Source organism: Buteo buteo, chromosome 13 (assembly GCF_964188355.1).
Source record: "Buteo buteo chromosome 13, bButBut1.hap1.1, whole genome shotgun sequence".
NCBI lineage: Eukaryota > Metazoa > Chordata > Aves > Accipitriformes > Accipitridae > Buteo > Buteo buteo.
The window spans coordinates 32,880,781-32,901,740 of record NC_134183.1 but is presented as its reverse complement, the minus strand read 5'-3'; the positions used below and the strand labels follow the sequence as shown (position 1 = coordinate 32,901,740).

The window sequence follows — 20,960 nt, the reverse complement described above, 5'->3', positions numbered from 1 at the left end:
CTCTGTTTGACCAGTTATTTTCTTAGCATTTACATTACAAATTTATCAGATAGCATGTAGATTTCAAACAAAAACATTTTACCTTTGTATTTATTTACTTCCTTTGTGTAAAAATATCTATAAAGAAACACATGAAAAAGATGTGAAATTAATTCAGTATAACAAATATTTCACTATAATGATATCAAAGCACTTCACTTACCTGTTTCTTCTTATGCAGTGCATGGGCTGAACATTTTCTAAGCAAAGTTTCTTTTTCAACATTTGCCAGTAATTTTCCATAAAGTTCTGTATACAGTGATGACTTTATAAGGCTTGGATATTTTCTGTGCTCTTGCATAGCATGAACTGAAATGATAATCTCTCTGCCATTAAATGTGAAGTAACTGCACTGGCTTTGGCAGAGTTATTTTAGACATACAGCCATTTTAATAAGATTTAAATATGGCTCTGTATGTGCATAGAAGACTGAGTAGATTTGGAGCACACTAAACAGAACAAAGATCAACACATTTGCATGTCTGCCTACATGCTTTCTTGAATACTGGCTGAAAGGATGCAAGCACAGAATTTGCATTTCTGAAGAGGCATGTTTAATACTGCTTATGTGGTGACTCCACAGCAGCATCACTGTGAATTCCATTTAGCATTTTTTATTATGCGCTTGACCTATACTGAACCAGGTCAAGTCTAAAGAGTACGTACTCTAAGGCTATGTCTACACAGAGACATTACACTGAGGTTAAGTTTGTTCACCTTACAGTATCTTGCAATACAGACATTTCCCTCCCCCTCAGGGCAAATGTTTTAAACACAGTGGCTAACTGTAATATTCACATAGGCAGGTTCTTAATGATACCAGCTGATTCCACAAATTACCCGTTTTTACACTGCATCATTCTGGGACTAGCTTGACTTTGCTCTTGCAAGCTTCTCCTACTGCGGAGTCAGTCTTTCCATTTTAGATGCCAGATTTTGATACCTGAGAACCAAGAAAGTCCATTTTCTATATTATTTAGTAATGAACTAAAGTAGCCATTGAAACCTTCCAACTATGGTTTCTCCATACTGCTTCTCTGGATGCTTTCCTAGGTTCTGGGCTTGACTATCATCTTTGGCAAAATGTATATCTGTCCTTCCAAATAAAAATTAAAAGAATACAAGTATCTGTAAGGCCTTGCCAGAAAATGGGAAGATGAGGAGGGTGCATGACCAAAGATGTCAACAGGATCTTTTCATCTGCAAGATCCACAAGATTGTGCCCTGTTACAGATGTTCTGGGTAGTTAGACCACTGACACAAAGCCAGGTTGCTGCTGAGCACTTGCCATGGAGGAGGTGAGTTTTCAGAGTGACAGCAGCACTTGGACACATTGCTGGGGTCCCACCTAGTAGTGCCATTGCCAGCATACCACTTCTGCACCACTGTCCTGTCTGACTGGTCACTTCTAGTTGAACTAGTATTATACTCAAAAGCTTGTTACGAGCAAAAAGGAGACGCACCTTGTATGTAAAGTTAGGAATTTATTGTTAGTGTAACAAATTTTAACAGTCCACTATATTAATTATTATTAGTCTAGATCTAATTACAAGAGAGGAGAGACAAGAAAAGAGGAGAGGAGAGAAAAGAATACTGCTACAGGAAAAAAAAAAACAGTAAGGTAAAATTGATATATGCACACTTCCTACTACCTACCCCTTTTTTTGATGTTATGCTCATACTTGCACTGATCCTCTGGGTCTAATGGTCAGTGGCTGCAATGGGGGTAGTGAAGAAATATGGCCAGCTGTCAGCATCCCAGGTCCTTTGCTAGGATGAGCATGATGCTGATGGTGTTGGTTCCTTTTTCCTTATTTTTTGCTTGCTTAGGGGCATTTTTGTTTGCTACCAACTTTACATCTTGTTTTTCTTCATTTGCTTTCAAATCCTACAGTTACACCTGAATTTCCTAGTCATAAGAAAAAGTGATTTCACAGCTAAACAAACAAAGGGACAGCTCGAGGCAGGTTAAGGCAAGTTCAGACAAAGCAATCCTGACAAGCCTCAGTCCTGAGGCCTTACAAAGTCAGCATAAAGCCTGTGGTCTGTTACTAGCAGTGACAATACTCTATTTACTGGTCTACAAGGCCACCTTAGCCCTAGAGGTGTTTTCCTCTCACTACAGCCACTGCAGATAAATACTCTACTGGTTGCAGTGGTCACCTGAGCCGAATGTTTCAGCCTAATTGTGGATTTTGATCCCCCATTGGGATCCAGCATCAGACAGAAGGGGAAAACGGATGTAAGGACCTGGTTGATATGGCCATTTAATGCCCATTTCAAGCGGTGCCAGGGTCCAGGGGAGCTGGGGTAGTCAAAAAACAGTACACAGCAGTAGTTCAGATTGCAGGCTGATAAACCACAAGCCTTGGGAGAAGTGAGACAAGAACTAGAGACTTCCTTAAAACTGCAATCTTCTTTTGCTTTTTTCAACTTTTAGCCTTATCTGCAGAAACAAAATTTGATATGGCAAAGTGGTGCTTGGTGCTTTGTGATTGATGCCCTGTATCTTTACAATGGATGTAAGGTATGTCTTGATAATAGACTTTAAATTATTCTTTGCAGTTGTTCAACCAAAATATTTAAGTGCCTGTATCCACCTTTTGCTTGGTGTTAATGAAAAAGAGTTGCATGATTTTATCTGCCTGCTCCTCTTTTGTCTCTAAAACCCCTATGAAACTGTGGTGCTTCCTCCTGCAAGTATCCAGATGCAAGCACCTCCCTTTTCTTGCACTAATTGGACTGCTGTGCTCAGCAAGCTATTATCTGAGCGGACCAACAGCCTTCAAAAATGGCATGGAAAAAGATTGGATTCTAGTTTAGGAGCACTGTTAATCTGATAGTCACTATCACAAAACCTAAGTGAAATAGCCCAAGCCAAGGTGCAACATTGTACCAATGAATAGCTCCAAATAACTCTAGGCAAGTAATACATGCATAATGATTAACAAGTACCGTTATGTAACATAGCAAAGTTCAACATCATTAAATCTCCACACTGAGAATACTACCTCCACTTCGCAGATGTACCTTGAAAAGGAGGCTTTTTTTTCCTGACATACCTCAAGAAACTAAAGCCTTTGCATAGTTTTTATCTTTCATATAACTTTGGCCAAGACTATAAAAGATGCTGTTTTATGTAAATAACCACATTTTAAATATTATTCTACTGGATCTTCATCAAGGACACTCAGGAAAGAGGTGGGTTTTTTCAACTGCTTAATAAATATAAGGCATGTTTTTTCTTCTATAAGAGGTAATACAGACCTGTAGGGCTGGCTTTCTAACAAGTCCCCAGCAAAAGTCCCACACTTCTGAGTGCAGGCTGAGGCAACTTGTGTGTGCGAACTATTGAGTGCACAAGTAGAGAGGTGTCCAGATAAAGTAATAAACCGTAATGCTTTCAGTGAAAAATAGAACAGACTTTTCATCAGTGACTCCCTGATTTTGCAGACTTGCCACATACTTGCTGTAGCTCTGGGCACATAGCTCTTCTGTGAAATCGGACAACACACATGGCTTTGTGTCTTGGAGTTCAATAATTGAACCATTCTTCAGAAAGCTATGAAAACACATAAGTTGCCATAGAAAATATAGGCCTGGAAGAGATCATCTACACTGAGGCAAGTTCAGCAATGTTGATAGCATCAGTGGCAGATGGTGGTCTAACCTGTTCTTGAACATGTCTAATGAAAGCCATTCCCTAATCTGTTGAGAGGTCAAAAGGGACCATTATGAAGGTCTGTTCTGATTTAACCCCAGCTCTCATCCATTGCACAAGCCAAAGTGCTTCCCCAACCACCAAGCTGTCTTGTGAGGTTGTACTAGAACTTTTAGGAAGATACCTAATCTGACGTGCAGTAAATACAGCAGGTTATGCACCATAGCTGTAGCTAAGCAGATAATTATCTTCACTGTTAGAAACAATTTGTACTCTATGTAAAAAGAGGCCCCAGGAAACTGCCACGCAGCATGTGGGGTGTGATACCAGCAGGAGAGCAGGCCACGCTGGTTCTGGGAGAGCCATGACAGTGGACAAGTGTAAGGGTCCTGGTCAGTCTAGCACACAGGACATATCACTGAATAACTTAATGTTGAGGCAAGGAAAATAACTGCACTGAGTAAAAAATTATTTTTTTTAATTAATGAGAATAAAAACAGACATCTGCAGTCCTTTCAGTTCAGCTGGCTTTGTTGCATAGCTAGCTTCCCACCATGCTTTCAAGACTGTTCTCATAGAACAAAGGCATTCCCAGAAACCTCTTGGTTTAGCAGAACTGTTTGAAAAAAGTGAGGGAGGCAAGCTGGGATGGCTGGAGATGGGCAAGCAGTTGAGACCATTGCCAAAAAGGAGTTGAGGGATCCAGAGGATTTCCCTGCTTGTCCTGCCTGCCCTACCCCCCTGACCACCTATCCTGCCTGCCTAGCCTGCCCTGCCCTGCCCTGGCTGCCTACCCTGCCCTACTTGCCTGTCCTGCTCTGCCTGTCTGCACTGCCTGCTTGTATCCCACTGCAAGTTGTGACAGAATTAACTTGCTCCTCCAAAATACTCACTTCTGTCAAATCAGCTTTGTCCTCCCACTAGCATAAAACTCTTCCAGTGGCAACTTGTGACCAGTTGCAACAACAATCCTCACAAATCTTGTGTTCTTATGTTTATGAGAGCTTAGTTTTGGTTTTGTTTGTTTCTTTTCAGAACAGCACTGCAATTTAAATGTGTCAGTGCAGTCTTCAATGGAAATTTGTGCTATCCTATGCTCCTTCCCTCAAGAATAAGATTGCATTTGCAGCCACTCTTCAGAGGGCTCTGTGCTGATGCAGAAACACTCTTGTAACTCTGATATAATATAAATAATTGTCATTTTTAATATCACTGGCAAATTTGTTATATGCAGTTTCAAGCCTAGCTGATTTGTGCGGTTTCTGTCTTCCTCGGCCCCTTGATTTCTCTTCCCCTTTTCTGATTTTAATTACCTTTCAACAATGTTCTGAATATGAACAAAAACCTTTAAAGAGTGAAGATGAGGGCAAGTCCCCCACTATTTCTCACTTATCAAACATCCAAGGGATTAAGCTTGTGAAAGGGGTAAGTCACCAGCAGGAGAGTAGCTATGGCTTGCTCTCACGGCACTCAGCATTACACCACCAGCAACTTCTGCAACACAGGGCACTCTTTAACATGGACAGGGGCTGAGCTTGAGACCCTGCCAGGCTGAATAATGCCACTTAGACAATGATGTTTGCAGCATAAAATAAAACTCTTGTATGTGAAAATACAGGATAAAGTGAAGGGAACTGTCTGCCAACACCAAATAAGATGGGACCCTTATGCAAGGAGGTGCGCTTGTTTTAAAAAGACTGCACCATGAGCTTGTTTTTATCTTCTCCACCTGCAAGTCCAAGAGTAGTGTATTGTTATGGAGGTGCTTGCTGGTGTTCTCCCCTGGGCTGCTGAATAGCTTTAAAAGTATGCACACGTACTCGTTTCTTCAACCTAGGCAGGTGCCAGTGGGTTGTTTCCCTCCTCGCTGTTCAAACCAACCTCCCTGCTGGCATCAGTGGGGCAACTCGTCTAAGTTGGGGAATCCAAATTGTGCCCTGAAGTCTGTTCTTTCATTGAACATCTACCTTCTGACTTCACCAAAAAATCCCAGGGGCTATAATGCAATGTAATCTGCTTCCTACTAATGATAGTAAGGGAAGACCTTGACCCCATGGCTGATGCTGAGTGCTGCATGTGTCATTTTGTGTCTAAAAATGCATCCGTTTCTCTGGAGTCTTTTAGTTCTTTACTATTTTTATGTCACGGTGATATTACAACACTACGATGCTGTTGCAGGCCTTTACTGATGTTATCTTGCACGTGAGCTGTTACAGAAAAATGACAACATGCTGACCAAAAGCATGCTTTTTAATAAGGTGAGGCTGCAGTGCCCAAATACCAGCTGATAGTTTGGCAGGTCCTGGCCTTCAACTTTTGCCCCTAAACCATGGGTGTTGCAGTGAACTATGCTTGGCTCATAGCTGGAACCATCACTATGGTGCACCAGCCATGGGGGGAGCACCAGCAGGCACAGGAACCAGCAGCGCTTCTTACCCTACCTGATGCATCAGACCTGGCTTCAAATTCTGAAGAGCCTGGCTGGTTTTACCCAATTCCTTTGTGCTCGGACCACCAGCAGGAGAACCCAGACTCTCCCCCTTCCTTAGGTCTCACAGCTGATGGGCCTGTGTGGTCCCACTCTGGGGCTCTCGATTAAACCACATTTCCATCCAAACTGTTGCTTCTTGTAGGAGGTATTTCCACGGCAGAGGCCAAGTTCGTTGCAGCCAGGGCTCCCATAAGCACCTGCAACACGGACCTTTAAGGGTGCCAAAGGCCACTAAACAAATGTAAGTAGTTACTCAGTTTCCTACTTGACAAAAGAGATAGCAGTGTTGGATGTTGGCAGTTTAGGTGGGCAACTGCGCTATTTCCATGTTGTAGAGAAGCTCCAAGTGAGCAATCCACAAGTGCCTGGAAAGCTTGAGGAAAGGGAATGACATGGATGTTAGACCTGCATCCACCTCCAGCTGTCAGCATGGTTACAGCGACCAGCAAGAGGGTGACTGCGGCAGCAGCCTGGAGGCTGCACCCATCGATCACCTACGTTCCACGGCTGTAACATGCTACACCTCGTATAAAAGGTGACAGTAAGAAGAACGCGGTAGCAGTAGTTGATTCATGCTGGAGCCGGATTTTTACTGCTGATCTGAGACAACCCCGGGTTGCAATAAAAACCTGCCTTTGCAGGCCCCATGTGGAAGTTTCACAGTCTCCAAGTGGCTCAGAGGCCAAACTGTGGAAATCCTCTGCTTCGGTCCTCGTTTTAACGTCCGCCCCCCCGCGCAGGGCCCTGTATTTGTGATTGCTCTCCTCGCGAAGGCGAGGGAAGGAGACAATTTCTCGCCACTCGCCCAGAGGCAGCGCTGAGGAAGAGCGCCCACCCGCGGGGTCCCGGCCTGCCCCCGGGAGGCTCCACCCCCCGCGACGGGGGACGGGGTGTGAGGGGGGGTCCGCCAGGGAGTCGGTAAGATTCGGGAACCGAAACCCACTCTCAGTCCGGCCAGAAGTAACGGTGCTGGCTGAAACCGCCGTGACAGGAAGCGTCCGTTAAAAGCGGGCGAAACGTCAATTAGGCGGCTGCTGGCGCGGGCGACCGGCCCCCGCCGGACCGCGGCCGCTTGGGCCCTCCGCGCCGCCGTACGGAGGCCGCTCCCCTCGCTCCCCCCAACATGGCCGCCCCGGCAGAGCCCGCCTCAGCCCGCCGCCCGCCGGGGCCGCCGCCCGCCCGCCGCCGGCGGTAGAGAGCCGCTGGGCCGGCAGGCGGCCGCCCTCGCGGGGAGGCGGAGGGAGCCGCGGGGTCTCCATGAGGGGTTGCGGCAGCCCCAGGCCGGGCCTGCCCAGGCGGCTGACTCCTCCCTTGGGGAAGGAGGGTGCGCTGGGGCCGCCTCCGCCGCCGCCGCCGTGTGACTGGGAGCGCGCAGCCCCGAGTGGCTGCGGGGCGCCGGGCCTGAGCCGGCGGGCGTCGACACCCTGCCCCCGCGGGACGGGGCCTCCTGGGCCCGGCCCGGCCCGCCGCGCCTTCCCCGCCCGCCGGGCTCCCCGCCGGCAGCGACGATGTTTTCTCTCAAGCAGCCCAAACCCACCTTCAAGTCCTACCTTCTGCCGCTGCCTCAGGTAACAGCCTTTCGTTTCTGTTAGGGACCTGCCTGGCTCTTCCCCTCCCTGCCCTGGCCCAGGCCGAGGTGCCGCCACCGGGGCTGCCCTCCCGGCGCGACGGCGGCTGGGCCGGCCCGCAGTGGGGCCCGCGGGGCTCCAGGGGCTCTGCCCGCAGCTTCTCCCCCGCTCGCCTCGAGGTCGCCGGCCTGGCGGGGTGGGAAGCCAGCACCTGCGCCTCTCGCCCCTCGGGGGGGGGGTGTGTCCCGAAGAGCCCCCAGAAATCCTCGGCCGCCCAGGGAAACAAAAGCTGTGCAGGCGTGGAGGAGCGCAGCCCGTTGGCCTCTTGGTCTGTGAGGTCGCACGCAAACCGAAAGCGAGCATTTGCTGGAGACAAGCCGAAACTTCGGCCGAGGAGCAGAGCTTTTATCGAAGTGAAGTCTTGTGCCGATTAAAACCGGCTAGCGTGAGACTGTTTTGGAAAGTTATGGGTAATGCTTCAGGTGTTTGGGCTCGCTTCCCTGTCTGGGATCAGCGTTACCCGCTCGCACGCTGTGGAATACTTGGAGGAGAAAACAGCTGGTGCTTGTCGGTTATGCAAATAATTAAAGTCTATTGTAGCCATCGTTTCACGTTTAAAGCTTGGCTGGTGGCATAAATAAGAAAATCAAATGTATACAGTAGAATGCTATATGTAGGGCATATAGTATCAAGTATATCTAGTAGAACCACTGGGATTTTTTGTGCGGTCTGGGTGTGCACTTGACAGAACGTGATTTTTATTTATTTATTTTAGACAAGTCAGGACGCAGTCTAGCAACACGTTTGACACGTTGACTCATTTTTGCTTTTTCACAATTTATTGGTAAAAGTGAAAGGTCGATGCAACCTAGTCTTGGGAAATGGCGATATCGCTGTCAGTGTAAGAACCATAGGCATTAAGGTTATTTCACTGAAAGTTCTGGTCTTTTTATAGAAGTGTTTTATTTTGAAGGTTTGGGATTAAAATGCAAGTAGGCGTGTATGTGTTCTAGGCCTTGGTTTTTTGGAAGCTTTTCCTCTGTTGGAAAGTCATGCATGTTAAAAGTTGGTAGAGAGTTTTGTGCCAAACTTGAGTGTCCATATCTGTGTAAAGCTTGTTGTAGGACTTGAGCCTTTGTGGAATGTCAAGCCAAATTGTTCTTTGTCCTGTGACTTGTTATAGCCTAGGTTACACAATTAGTTAAACATTAGTACTTTAAACATTATATTATTATTCTGGTACAAAGCTAAACATACACAAAAATGTTAATATCTTTACAGAAGACTGTTGCTGTGATTGGATCCTAGCTCTTTAAGATCAGCTTTTTAAGTTAAAAGAACTTTCTCCTTTGCCCAAATAGATCAGACTTGTGTCTGACTAAAGTTCTGATTCTCATTTTTTTTCTTCAGGCTGAAGACCACATAGCATCAGAACCAAGGATTAAAAAACTGGAACCAGTACTTTTGCCAGGTAGGCATAAATCAGGAATTTGACAGATACCTCAACAAGGATATATTTAAGCCTTTTGTTTATTATAATAGAATTGGTAAAATGTAAATAGTTTTCCCTATTTTACTGTGATTTTTGATTTTGGTAAATTTAAATTGTAGCGTGCTCCTTGAGGGAATATAACTTGGAAGTAGGAAAACCTAATGAAATTTGTGTCTTTAGAAAATTGTTCTAACCTGCCTGAAACACTAAATAAATACGTAAGCAATTTTGCCTTTGTAATGCTTTAGTGCGTGTAGAATAATGTCTTGGTTATACTGCGGGTATTTGAAATGAAACCATTGTAAGTTTTGTAACATTTATGACACCTTTTGGAAGACTACTAATAATTATATTTTTGTTAGATAGTCAGACTTTTACCTGGGTGCAGAACCCACTACCATAGCATGTGTGGTAGTTTTCCTTTATTTTAAAAGAAAACGTTAATAGAATTTCCAGTGGGTAGGTATGATTGACTTCTGTATTGGAAAACTTCTGATGCCATCTTTATTCATTTACTGTTACTGAATATGCAGCTGTTACATAATTTTGGAATTTGTAAGTGTCTTTAAACCTATGCAGAATAATCTTTTTAGTGTGTGGATGAGAAAAGCAATGTTTTTATTATTGTTCGTGATTTTGTATTTATAAAAATGTAGGATATTCATGACTTCCATATTTCAAATAAGAAATAACCTTTGGTAAATGACGCTTTGATCAATGAGGATTTCTAAAAGCCTTTTTCAGATACCAAAGGAACAATCTTCTATTCTCAAGATTACTTTCATTACAAACTGTACATCACAGTAATAAATTTGTCTTGCTGTTTCTAAGGGTAATTCTGATTTTAAAACAATTGTATACTGCATTTTTTTCTTAGCATTCAAATTATATGTTAAGAAATAGGAATTTACACACACACACAAACACACACTAATGTAGGAAGCTATTGCTATCATGTTGTCCAAGCTGATAAACCACACTAACTTTCAAAGTGATGAATAGAATAAACAAGTTACTCTTAAAAAATTGTTTCTGTCACTGCTTCATATGGGACTGTTGTTAATTAAGCAGTACTAATTGATATGTGATACGATCCAGTGCGATACCTTAAGCTTAAGAGGCTGAAATATTGTGGAAGAAATTCAACTAAAAGAGTAAATAACAACTGACTGACACTCTTCATGAAACAAAATAATACAGATTTTGCTTGAGGCATGGATACCTTAAAATACATTGCTAAGATTGCTTGCTGTTTGAAATACAGTTATATTTTTATGCTTGAAAAACTTCTGCTTACCACTTGGCATCTTATTGGTTATGTTGCAGTTGATACTCATCCAAGGTCTTTGACTCAGAAGGAAGTGACTGCGTGTTCTTCCCTGAGACATTCCACAGAAAATGCAAGGCAGTACGAGTTTGCTTTTCTCAAAATGTAACACATCTTGCCTTTACGGTGGGACACGTGCATGAACAGTTATAGAAAACAATTTCTGTGCAGTAACTTCTTGCAGTGTGGTTCGTTCTTCATTTGTGAAACTCCAAAGTATGCTTAAAATGGTGCTGACTGGATTTGTTTTTCTCAACTAGCTTACATTTATCCCACGTTTGCATCATTTCCCTTGTCTGCACTGTCTTTAAAATCAGCATTTGATGGCTTTTGGGATGTTTGTAGTAAGTTGCCCCAGGTTATATAAAAACCGATTGAAAGAGTATGACTCACCACAGAATTAGAATTTCCATGTCCATATCATTCTAAGGTGTTATTTTGCATTATTTCATAGTAAAATTCACTGCTCTGTACCGCCACAGAGTAGCTCGGACAAAAACTTCTCATTTTTGTGAGCATCAGTCTGTATGAGGGTGGGGGGAGTTAAGTGATTTATTTTAAATGACTTAAATGAAACTCTTCCTGTTTAAAGTTAAGCACCAGCCTGAACACATTTTTTTTGTTTCCGTCATCAAATGGTGCAGTAGAAAAGTGTATAAACAAGTACACGTTGTACTGTTGGATAGACTGGCTTTTGGATTTGTCATAACCCTAGTTTCTGGCCAAATTCCAACTCATTTAATTATGTTAAGGCTGACTTGTACTCCCTTGCAAGTACAATTTGAGTATGGTATTCCTAATATCCTATCCTTAATAGTTGTGTGAAATTGCTTTTGCTCTCAGGAACAGAGTTCAACCTGAGGGGCTAAATGTTTATTATGCTGCTTTAATTGGTGGAGTTTTCAAGGAGTTCTTTTGGAATTAAATTATATTAGCACAAGCAGTTACTGGTTTTAGTATCTTTGAAAACTGCAAATAGTTGTATTAAGCTTTTGATTCCTAAAACATAGTCACTTTGAGGGAGTAGCTTACTAAAAATTGAAATTGTAAAGTAGCTAAATACCCTACTGTCTGACTTGTATTTCTGGGCAGTGGAGGTTAGGAGAGGGAGTTTCAGCCGTGGAAATAATGAGTCAGGTTACAAGATGAGGAGGTTTGTATTTAAAACTTAAAACAAAAAAAAAAAAAACCAAAAAAAAAATTGGAATTTACATTGGAATCAAATTTTAACCTGTGGAGTTTGTTTTTAAAGTTTCCTCTGGTTCCCAGAGGAATGGAGATGCATCTGTTCAGCTTTTTGGAACAAAAGCCTATATTCTCATGGAATCGTGTGCCCCGAGGAGGGTGGTGTGTTAGGAAAACCAACAAACATCATTTAAAACAAGTAAAAACCTTGATTGTAAGTGGCAATGCTGCTACTACAGTAGAGAGAAGCAGATAATTTTATAGAATTTGGTATAATTTAATTCCAAAGCACAATAGAGGTTTAAGATGGAGTTATAAAAATGTTTTCTTTTTTTTTCTGCAGTTCTATTCTCCTTAGTGTAGCTCTCTGATCAAGAGGTTTTTGTGGAGTTAGTTGAAGAGTTGGCCTGTGTAACAGTTTCACTTTTTTTTCCTTTGTTTGTTTGCATAGCTTGTTTTATAAGCATGTCAAAGAGGAAAAATAGAGAAATAGCAGGTAGTCTCCCAGTGAGTCTGTTAAAATGCCTTGCCTGGCTAGTAGGACATTAGCTTGTGTACTTTAGGGGAGAATGAAGTTAAAGCTGTTAAACTTAAAGCTGTGTTTTGTTATGGTAATCAGTTGTAGCCTATTTTCCACAACAATGTCTGTAGCATTTTTGAGACATCAACTTAAGCATTCAAAAAAAATTGTGCAACATAACTGGAATGTAATGCAGTGTGTGTTTTCATGATTTGAATGGCAAAGCAGTGTGCAGAGAGGTGCAATAAATGGATGGATAAGGAACCAGTGCTGTAAGCAGCGCCGCAGCGTGGTTTAGGCAAGATCAGGCTAAAAGGTCCTCACTGCTCACACAGGATGTTCTGCAGGAGATTATGTAACTAATGGAACATCTGATTAAGTGCGAGAAAAGGATTGTTGCCTCTGAATCTTAATACCCACTTACAGTAATTATTTTAAAGTGTTGCTCACTATACTAATTTGCTAATAGATTAAGTTAGTAGTTGTTACCTGTAAGTTTTTACAAAACAGCTAGAAATGGCTTAGTTGGTTTTGGTTTTAAAAGTTTATACAGTAAAATTATAGAAGTAAACTGAATTAGAATAGTATTTTTTTTATCTTTAAGACTTGCTCATGTTAAGGCAAGTTAAAGGAATATTGGTGGTGAGCTGCTGTTGCAAAGCAGTTATTCGTAGTCTCTTGTGTCTGCACCATGTTTCATGGTCAGAGCGTAGAAGTGTACTTCAGTGCCATCATTTGTGTGCAATCACACCTGTGGTGGGTTTATGAACAGGTCATAAGTACAGCTGGACACCCATCAAATGCCACCTCATGCTGATGGTGGCCACCAGCAGGCACGTAGGAAGAAGAACAGGACAAGCAGCACTCCCAGCTGCTTGTTCTACCCTCTGTGTTTCATTCAATGTGTGGCATGGGGACTTTCCTCTTGGAGTAATGTAATGGGGAGATCCAAGTGAGGAGTTACAGAGCATCACAGAGACAGTGCTATCGTATTTAATTCCTCTTGCTGGATTTTCCTTACATGAATTTATCCAATTGCTTTCTATAGCCACGTAAACTTCTGTCACCCACAGCTTCATCTGGTAGGAAGTTCAGCAATTTAATTACGTGCTGTTACAAATTACCTTTATTTGTTTGTTCTGAACTTACCACCATCTAGTTTGGATAAATCCCAGTTCTTGTATGACAAGGCAAACATCAGGCCATATTCCCCCATTCCATGTGATTCGTGATTTTCAGACTTGTGTCTTATGTTCACTCTCTTTTGCTTCCCTCTAGCTTGTTGTCTTAGTTGGTCATAAGAAGGAAGCTTCCTGTATCTTTAATCATCCTTTTGATTACCTCTGAACACTTTCCAGTTGTGCTGTGTTCTAGTTGAGGTGGAGTTACAGGTCGTGTTCAAGATTTTTGCCACTGGATATATTCAGCTTTTATCTAATAATGCCAATCTAATTGGCTTTACCACCTGCTTTTTGGTTTTGGTTTGGTTTTTTGTATACATGTGCCCTTAGATAGGCAACTGACTGTAGAAATTTAATTGTGGGAGGTTTTTAAGACTGTATTGTGGAAAGTTTTAATTTTTTAGAAGTGTCCGATTCTCTCGCAAGTTAGCTCCCAGCTCTTTTTCAATTTTTTTTTTCTGCTTTCTGCAAATCCTTAGTACATGAAGTCATGTATTCCAGAGCAGCTGCAACACATCTTGTGATAGGAGAAGGACAGTACGCTTTTTGGTGAGGCACGCTTGTGCATTAGTACCCCAGGTATGTTTACTCCCGACTGCCTTGAACCCCTGCACCTCTTCCTTGGCATTTTCCTTTGGTTTGTGGTGTCCCAGAGCTGGGGAACAGAGGTCATGGTGTTGCAGTGGGAGTGCATGATGTCAGCACTGTGAATGGGGTGGGGGGAGGGTAAAAAATAGGGACCAAGTTAGTGAGGTTGATGTGTAACCCCAGAGACTTCTCAGGTCTGCTTTTTCTTGTGTATTAAGAATCATTTTGGTTTAACACCTCAAAGGGGAAACTGGGATTGTTTAATAGCTTGGTACAGGTAGTAATGCTGTTACTGTCAGTGCCTTTTGCCATGTGTATTTCTGGAATGAACTGTTGATAATTCAAGTAGGTATTGCTTGATCTGTTAAGGATATTAATCTGTTGATGGTGAGTAGCAATAGCCTATTAGTGCTGATAATAACTGAATAGAACTTGTATGAAGTCAGTTTCTGATTGTTTCCAAAGCATATTCAGTTGTTGATTCTCGTTTCCAGTGTTGTGGTGTGTTAGCCAAGGCGCTCTTACTCATTGTGCAGCTGATTAAGATGACATATCGCAGGGTTAGGGTTTTTCCCAGCATCAAGTTTCTTATTTGAAATGGAAATATTGCTGTACAAGTTTGTTTGTTTTTAAATTTAGGGTGTGATATTAGACAAGCAACTGAAATAGCTTTGTAACTTCAACTCATTTTCAGGAATTGGTGTCATACAAGAGCACGAAATTATTTTCAACATTTCAGAATGACCAGATTAGAAAATCAGAATGACAGTTTGGAAAGTAATACAATCCACTGAAGCTTTTCTAAAGTAGAATTTTTTTCTTATTTTTGGTCTACACCAAGAAGATTACTGAAACTTTTATTTAAATAAACTATGAGAGTTTCAAATTCTAGATCTGAAATCTGAAACAGCAGGTTTTTGCAAACTAATCTTCTGTACTGCAAGAAGTTTTAAAAATGAGCCAAGAATTTGGCTTATATTTAGAATAAATGAGGCATCACTTACAGTAAGTATATAGTAAATACTCTTTTCTGTTATAGCTTTTTTGCTTGTTTGACTCAAAGTAAATTTTCAGGCATGCTTTTGGTTCAGTTAACTGCTTGTTTTGTTCTTGGCTTTGCTTTTTTTTAAGGACTGGCAAGATAAAAATACTACCAAGGCAGTCTGCGTGTAGAATCTAAGTTCCAGATACAGTCTTACAAGTGGATTTTACAGGATGGAGTCAGTTTGTTCTGCTGCCTTTGTTATGAATACATAGAGGGCATTTCTTAAAGTTTCTGACTAGTAATAAATTTCAAGTATTTGTAAATATCTACAAAAATACTTTCCTGTTTGCAACAGCTTAGCTGTAGGGCAATGTGGAAATCCTTTAAAGATGGAAGGACAAACATGCTTTAAAATTAAATATTTTCATGTTTCTGCATGTGCATTCTGTAAAATGGTTCCAAAGTAACTGGTTTCTGCCCACTCTGTCCCACATATATTTAATGCCACAAGTCATTAAAGTCCAGAAAGAGGATGAAATGTTAGTGTAGCTTCTGAATTGTCAGCTGACCAAATTACTGGCATTTTTGTCTCCTAGCAATTATATTTGCTTCCAGTGAAGTAAGTCTTCAGCAAACTAATTTCTAAGGAACCTGTGTTTCTGTACTGATTTATTTATTAAGCCAAACCTGAATGATTTAAGCTAGACCCAATAATATATTACAAGTTCAGAACAGCATCTGTAACTTGTATTGGTGGCATGGTTCTAAAATAACAGGCTGAAAACCACAGTCCTCTCAAATTGTTACTGATTATATTGTTTAGGCAAAGTCAGGCTTTGGGAATCTGTAGTTTATGTAGCTAGACTAAAAATATGCAAAACACAAAACACTCCCTCCTCATTGGCTTGTCTGTTGTTCACGTTACAGAACTCTGACCAAATCGTTGCTAAAACTTTTTTGGGGGAAGTGGTGGTAGTGATAGGGTTATTTTAATTTCACCTAAAAATATGTACGGATGCCAAGAGGAGCCATTTATTATTCCATTTTTCTCATCACAAGTGTGTGTGTTCCTAATAGCTACTTGGTGCTGACACTTTTTTTGTGCAACCAAACAACAAGCCAGATCAGAGAGCTAATTCAGATGAAATCAGGACTGACAAAAAAGGAAGAAAAATACATGGTTAGAATTATTTTCAACTGGATCAATTCTCTGATGTGACTAACCATGTCTTCCACAAATGGCAGTGCCAGCACAAGGGTTGAGGTGGGAATGAATGTTGAATATGGAACTGTTTCTGTTTTAGGGGTAATACAAGTTGCTGGATTAAAGCAACTCTGTAAGCATGATCAGCTTTTTAATCTGCTGCAATACTTTGTTTGGATCTAGTTGGTAATGAGAGCTTTGCTCATGATGGATGTTCCCTTCTTGCCATGTGAACTCCTGTTGGTTGCCTGCTTTACGTTCTTGTGTCCTTCACTGCGTTTCTGGGGCGTGGGGGAAGCTTTTGTGGAGCATCCCATCCTAGTTCAGAAAAGCGATTATCTTTTCAGATCCCTCCTGTGTTCAGTTTCTTTTGCAAGGTTCACAAAGATTAGCCATTATTGGACAGATACTGATTTTAATCTTGTTATTGTGCATGGGAAAAGAGTAGTTGTTCTTTGAAGACTTTTACCAAGAGGTCTTTACTTTTTTACTAATTTTTCCCTTACTGAGCATTTCTAAAATTTAGCTAAGCTCTTGCTATGCTCTTCTTCTGTTTGTTAGCACACCAGAGAAATTGTACAATATTTATATATGATATTTAATAATTTTTCTAATCAGTTTGGCAAAGCAAGCTCTTTTGGTACTGTGCATTTAAAACACACTACTCTTCAAGCAGCGATTAGAGTTGCTTTTTGACAGAAATCCCAGGTTCTCCTATTTAAAAATTAATGCAAATAGAATGTATCTGAATTGTTTTTCATTCCCCAATAATCACAGTATTGAGCTATCCTTTTGGAACAACATTTTTACTTTGTTGGGTTGGTTTTTTTTGCTTCCTGCAGATGACCATAAAATTAAACATAGTCTAACTTTTAACTAATTGTGAAAGTATTGGAAAATAGTTGGGGGGGGGGGGGGGCGAAAGATGGGTGATATCCACAATAGTGTGCAGCTTTTTTTTTGTCTTCACATACCTTAAAGCCTCGAACACATTGTAAGAGCTCATAAAAATCAGAAAAGATATAAAAGGCAATTATTTCATGAGCTTACAAATACTTTTTTCTTAAGTTTGGAAGTGGCTGAGCACACTGAACAGAACATTCATTCAGAAGTGCATTAGAGACATTTACATCTAAATGCTTGGCGCATACTAATAAACTCATACAATTTTGGTGTTCTCTGCAAGAGAACAGTTAAGAAAAGGCAGCTAAATGGGTGAAGATGTTCTAGATTTCAGTTACTTGTTAATGAAGTTTTTATTGGAAATTCTTGCTCAGAAATTTACAGAAGTTAATTATTTGCCAGTCATTTTGGAGCAGTTTTAGACTTTGATCTTTCTAAATACAAGTGAACTGATTAATATGCATTTTTAATAGTTAAATGGCTAGTTGAATTAACTTTAGCTTTTCTATTGTGAACTTTTTAGACTATCTTTAACATAAACAAGCTGGTTTTCTATTGTCTTAATTGAGTATAATCACTATCAGCATTGTAAATGAGGAACTTAGTTGAGGGATTTAGTTTCCTAAGTGTATTCAGGTGCTAGGTTTTATGAATTAAGGTAGGAATTACATGACTGTGTAACGTACTTAATACCCTCTGTTGTCCTTATGTCTTTTAGACCTTGAACATACACTGAACATGCTCAGATTTTGATTTAGAACTGCAATGCTCATTAAAGAAAATGTATACTAATAAATCTATTCTTAAGCTTCTACTACAGCATCGAAAAAGTTTCCTCAGCAATATGTAGGGTACCTGCAAACTTCTTGAGTGTGTAGGATTTGCATTATTCATTTTTGAAGTCTGATTCCAGCCATTCATTGCTGCTAGCAAGTATCAGGTTCTTAAAGTGCTAGAAATAACTATATGTTAGCATTTTAACATACCTATATATGCATGTGTGTGTCAGCTCTGTCTCTCTGTGTATGTATCAATGTGTGTGTGTATATACAATACAGCATAAATATGTTGCCTTGTAAACTGCTCAGTTACTTTCATTGTGCAGCATTTTTGTATTCGGTCAATATTGTTAGACTTGTTGAATACTGCTCAGTCTGTTTCACCTCATACATTACTAAGGTTGTGGTTCTAGATGCTATTCAATCAACCTTCTTCCCTGAAAGCTAAGGTTTTAAGATAGGCTGTTGTGCTGTATTCATAGGCAGCAAAACTGTGCTAGGAACACTCTTGGATGGAAGGGTTTGGCAGCTGCTTCAGTGAGGAACTGAAAACCTGGGAATTACTTGAGGTCTCTTTGTTTGGCATGTTTCTTGAATTTTAAGCTAAGATAATACAGAATCTTAAAATAGCAAACATGAGAACTGGCTATATAGGTGAAAGAGGATTATTTATGCATCTCCTACTGCTATAAAGAATTGGTCCAGAACCCCATCCAGACCCCCAGAATCCCTTCCCCCTCTGGAGGAAATACAGAAATTTCCAATTACAAGTTCTAATGCAGTGCTAATTCTAGCAGTTTCTGCTTTGTTTTTCAGAGCTATCAAATTTACTTATTGTCTGATTGCCCTGTTATTGATAACAAACAGTGATAAAACTGACACAAAATACACAAAAAAGCTAAGAAAATTTGTTAGATATTTTGTGTGATCTGCATGTATGCACATTATGAGATCCAGAGTTCCTGATACTAAGTGACAAATTACTACCTTCATAAGATAAATAAAAAAATTAAACTTGATCCTGTGGAGCATGGCACCGCAAATGACAAAAGTAGGCAAAATGGTGCAGAATATTCTTTCTTTTAGGATGTTACTGATTAGGGATTGTGTTTTCAAATTTTGCAGAAATAAATTGCCCTGAAGCCTAGACCAGACTCACTTACTATGACTGTAGACTGAGGAGACAAAATTGGTGCTGTTGCACAACAGCTGTGATACTTATTGATGGCTCATTCTGCTGATCACCGACTTCAGCATTTTTAGTCTTGCCTCTGTTGTCTCCAGTTCCCATGCGTGCATGCTCTGCTTTCTGAATTTTATTTGGATTGTAGTGGGTTATGCATTATGGTGGATTAGATATATACCATGAATTCTCTTAATATCCAAAATATGAAACATTGAAATTGCTTGTGCTTTTGGGAGATTTAGCAGAATGTTTCTGATGTTTAATAGTTTCTGAGGCTGTGTGTTAAGTGAAAGGTGTATTAGCTAGATAGATCCTTCAGTCTCTTGTGTTATTTTTGTGATTCATATATTCAATGTAGAAATATTTTTATTAAACATGAGTAGGCTTTATATAGAAGGGTAGCAACCTGTAATTTTTCTTCTGGTTTCCTGACAGAGTTTAAACAAACTCCTCTTGTCTCCTGAGATCATTCTTTGACTGTTCGAGTCACATGGAAGTGTTGACTGCTGTTCCGTGTCTGGAACAGCTTGTGACTGTTTACTGGAAAAAAGCAGCAGCTACATTGTAAAAATGTGCAGTGTAATATCTCTGAATAGCTCTGTTGTTGACACTTGTATAGAAAAATCACCTACTCAACTACAAATATAAGAAGGGTTCATTGTGCAAGACCAACACGTACTACTTGTGTTGTTTATCTGCTTTCCTAAATTTGAGTTAAGTTTGGAAGGTTTGCACCTTTTTATATTGCTCATTATAGACATCCAAATGATGGATAAAAGCCTGGTCAATATAAAATTCCAAACCTGCATTTTTAAAAAAGTTCAGTTTCTAGGGGCTATTGAAAACTACATCTATTAAGTTTGCATTGCAAACTTTCTCATGCTTCATTGTCAACGTTTAAACCCTTCGGTTTAAATCAGTATGCATACACTCTGTCTTGCCGTATTATAATACTCAGGTTCAAAACTGACAGTTTTGTATTAGGGCTGTAAACTTGAGTGCAAAGGAGAAGCTAGGCCAAAAAATCCTGAAAGTATTTGTGTTGAATGAAATTAGAATAAATGAAGTTGCACTAAAATAGGATTAGTTGCAGTGTAGCCACACAATTATGAGGAATGGCAAAGGGAAGTAAAAAGAGCTGGCTTTGGTAAAGAGAATGATGTAGCAGGCATGTTTTAAACCGTAGTAGATTCACATTGAAGAATTTTGCATGGATCTCTTCCTTCTCTACTGTTTTGTAGCATCAGAGACATGAAGTACTGAAATAGTTTGGTAATAGTAATTTGTGCTTTTAGTAAGAGTGTCTCCTGTGTAATACTAAAAAATGCTACACTTGGTAACAGGTAAGAGAATGTTATATGGGAAAAAAAATACCTATGGAAGTTGCACTTCATGGTGTATTTGGCTCTCCATACCTTTTTATTAGAAATGAAGTGATACGCTGGAGGTACTGAGAGGGGGAAGAATAAAAACTATTTAGGTTTAGAACAACTGACTTTGTGGAGAGGGGAAGCTTCACAGGCAGGATGTGACTGAGAGCTCGATGTTGAATAGTTGGAAGATTAACACCAACTGTGAGAAGGAATTGCTTTAATATACAGTTTGGGCTTTTGCAGTTATTTAAGTAAACGGCTTATTAGAAAAAATGCTGGGCGTTAAGAAGTTTCAGGCCAGACTGCTAGAAGTATTGAAACACTTTCATTACAGTGTTTTAACAGAAGTAGGGCTTGTCATTCGCATGTATCCCATTATAAGACATTGTTTTCAGTTGCTGAGGGCTTGGTTGAGCTTTAACAATTTGTACTGAAGCTGTCAGATTCAGATTATTTTTTTTCCCAAATTCAAAAGCTT

At 40.5% G+C, this 20,960-nt stretch overlaps 1 protein-coding gene across 4 annotated transcripts in view; it reads left to right on the top strand.

Annotated features, from left to right (window-relative positions):
- The first annotated feature begins 7,294 nt into the window (after positions 1–7,294).
- Positions 7,295–20,960, top strand: part of MTMR10 (myotubularin related protein 10) — a 44,007-nt gene continuing 30,341 nt past the window's right edge. Inside the window, exons 1-2 of one of the 4 annotated variants that reach the window (XM_075045449.1) lie at positions 7,295–7,759; positions 9,170–9,230. In XM_075045449.1, coding sequence (XP_074901550.1) covers positions 7,700–7,759; positions 9,170–9,230 — 121 coding nt within the window. In that variant the 5' untranslated portion in view covers positions 7,295–7,699. Of the gene's footprint in view, positions 7,760–7,835; positions 8,230–8,301; positions 8,321–9,169; positions 9,231–14,697; positions 15,058–20,960 lie in introns of those variants that run through there. The other 3 variants (XM_075045450.1, XM_075045453.1, XM_075045451.1) reach the window with 3 other exon arrangements.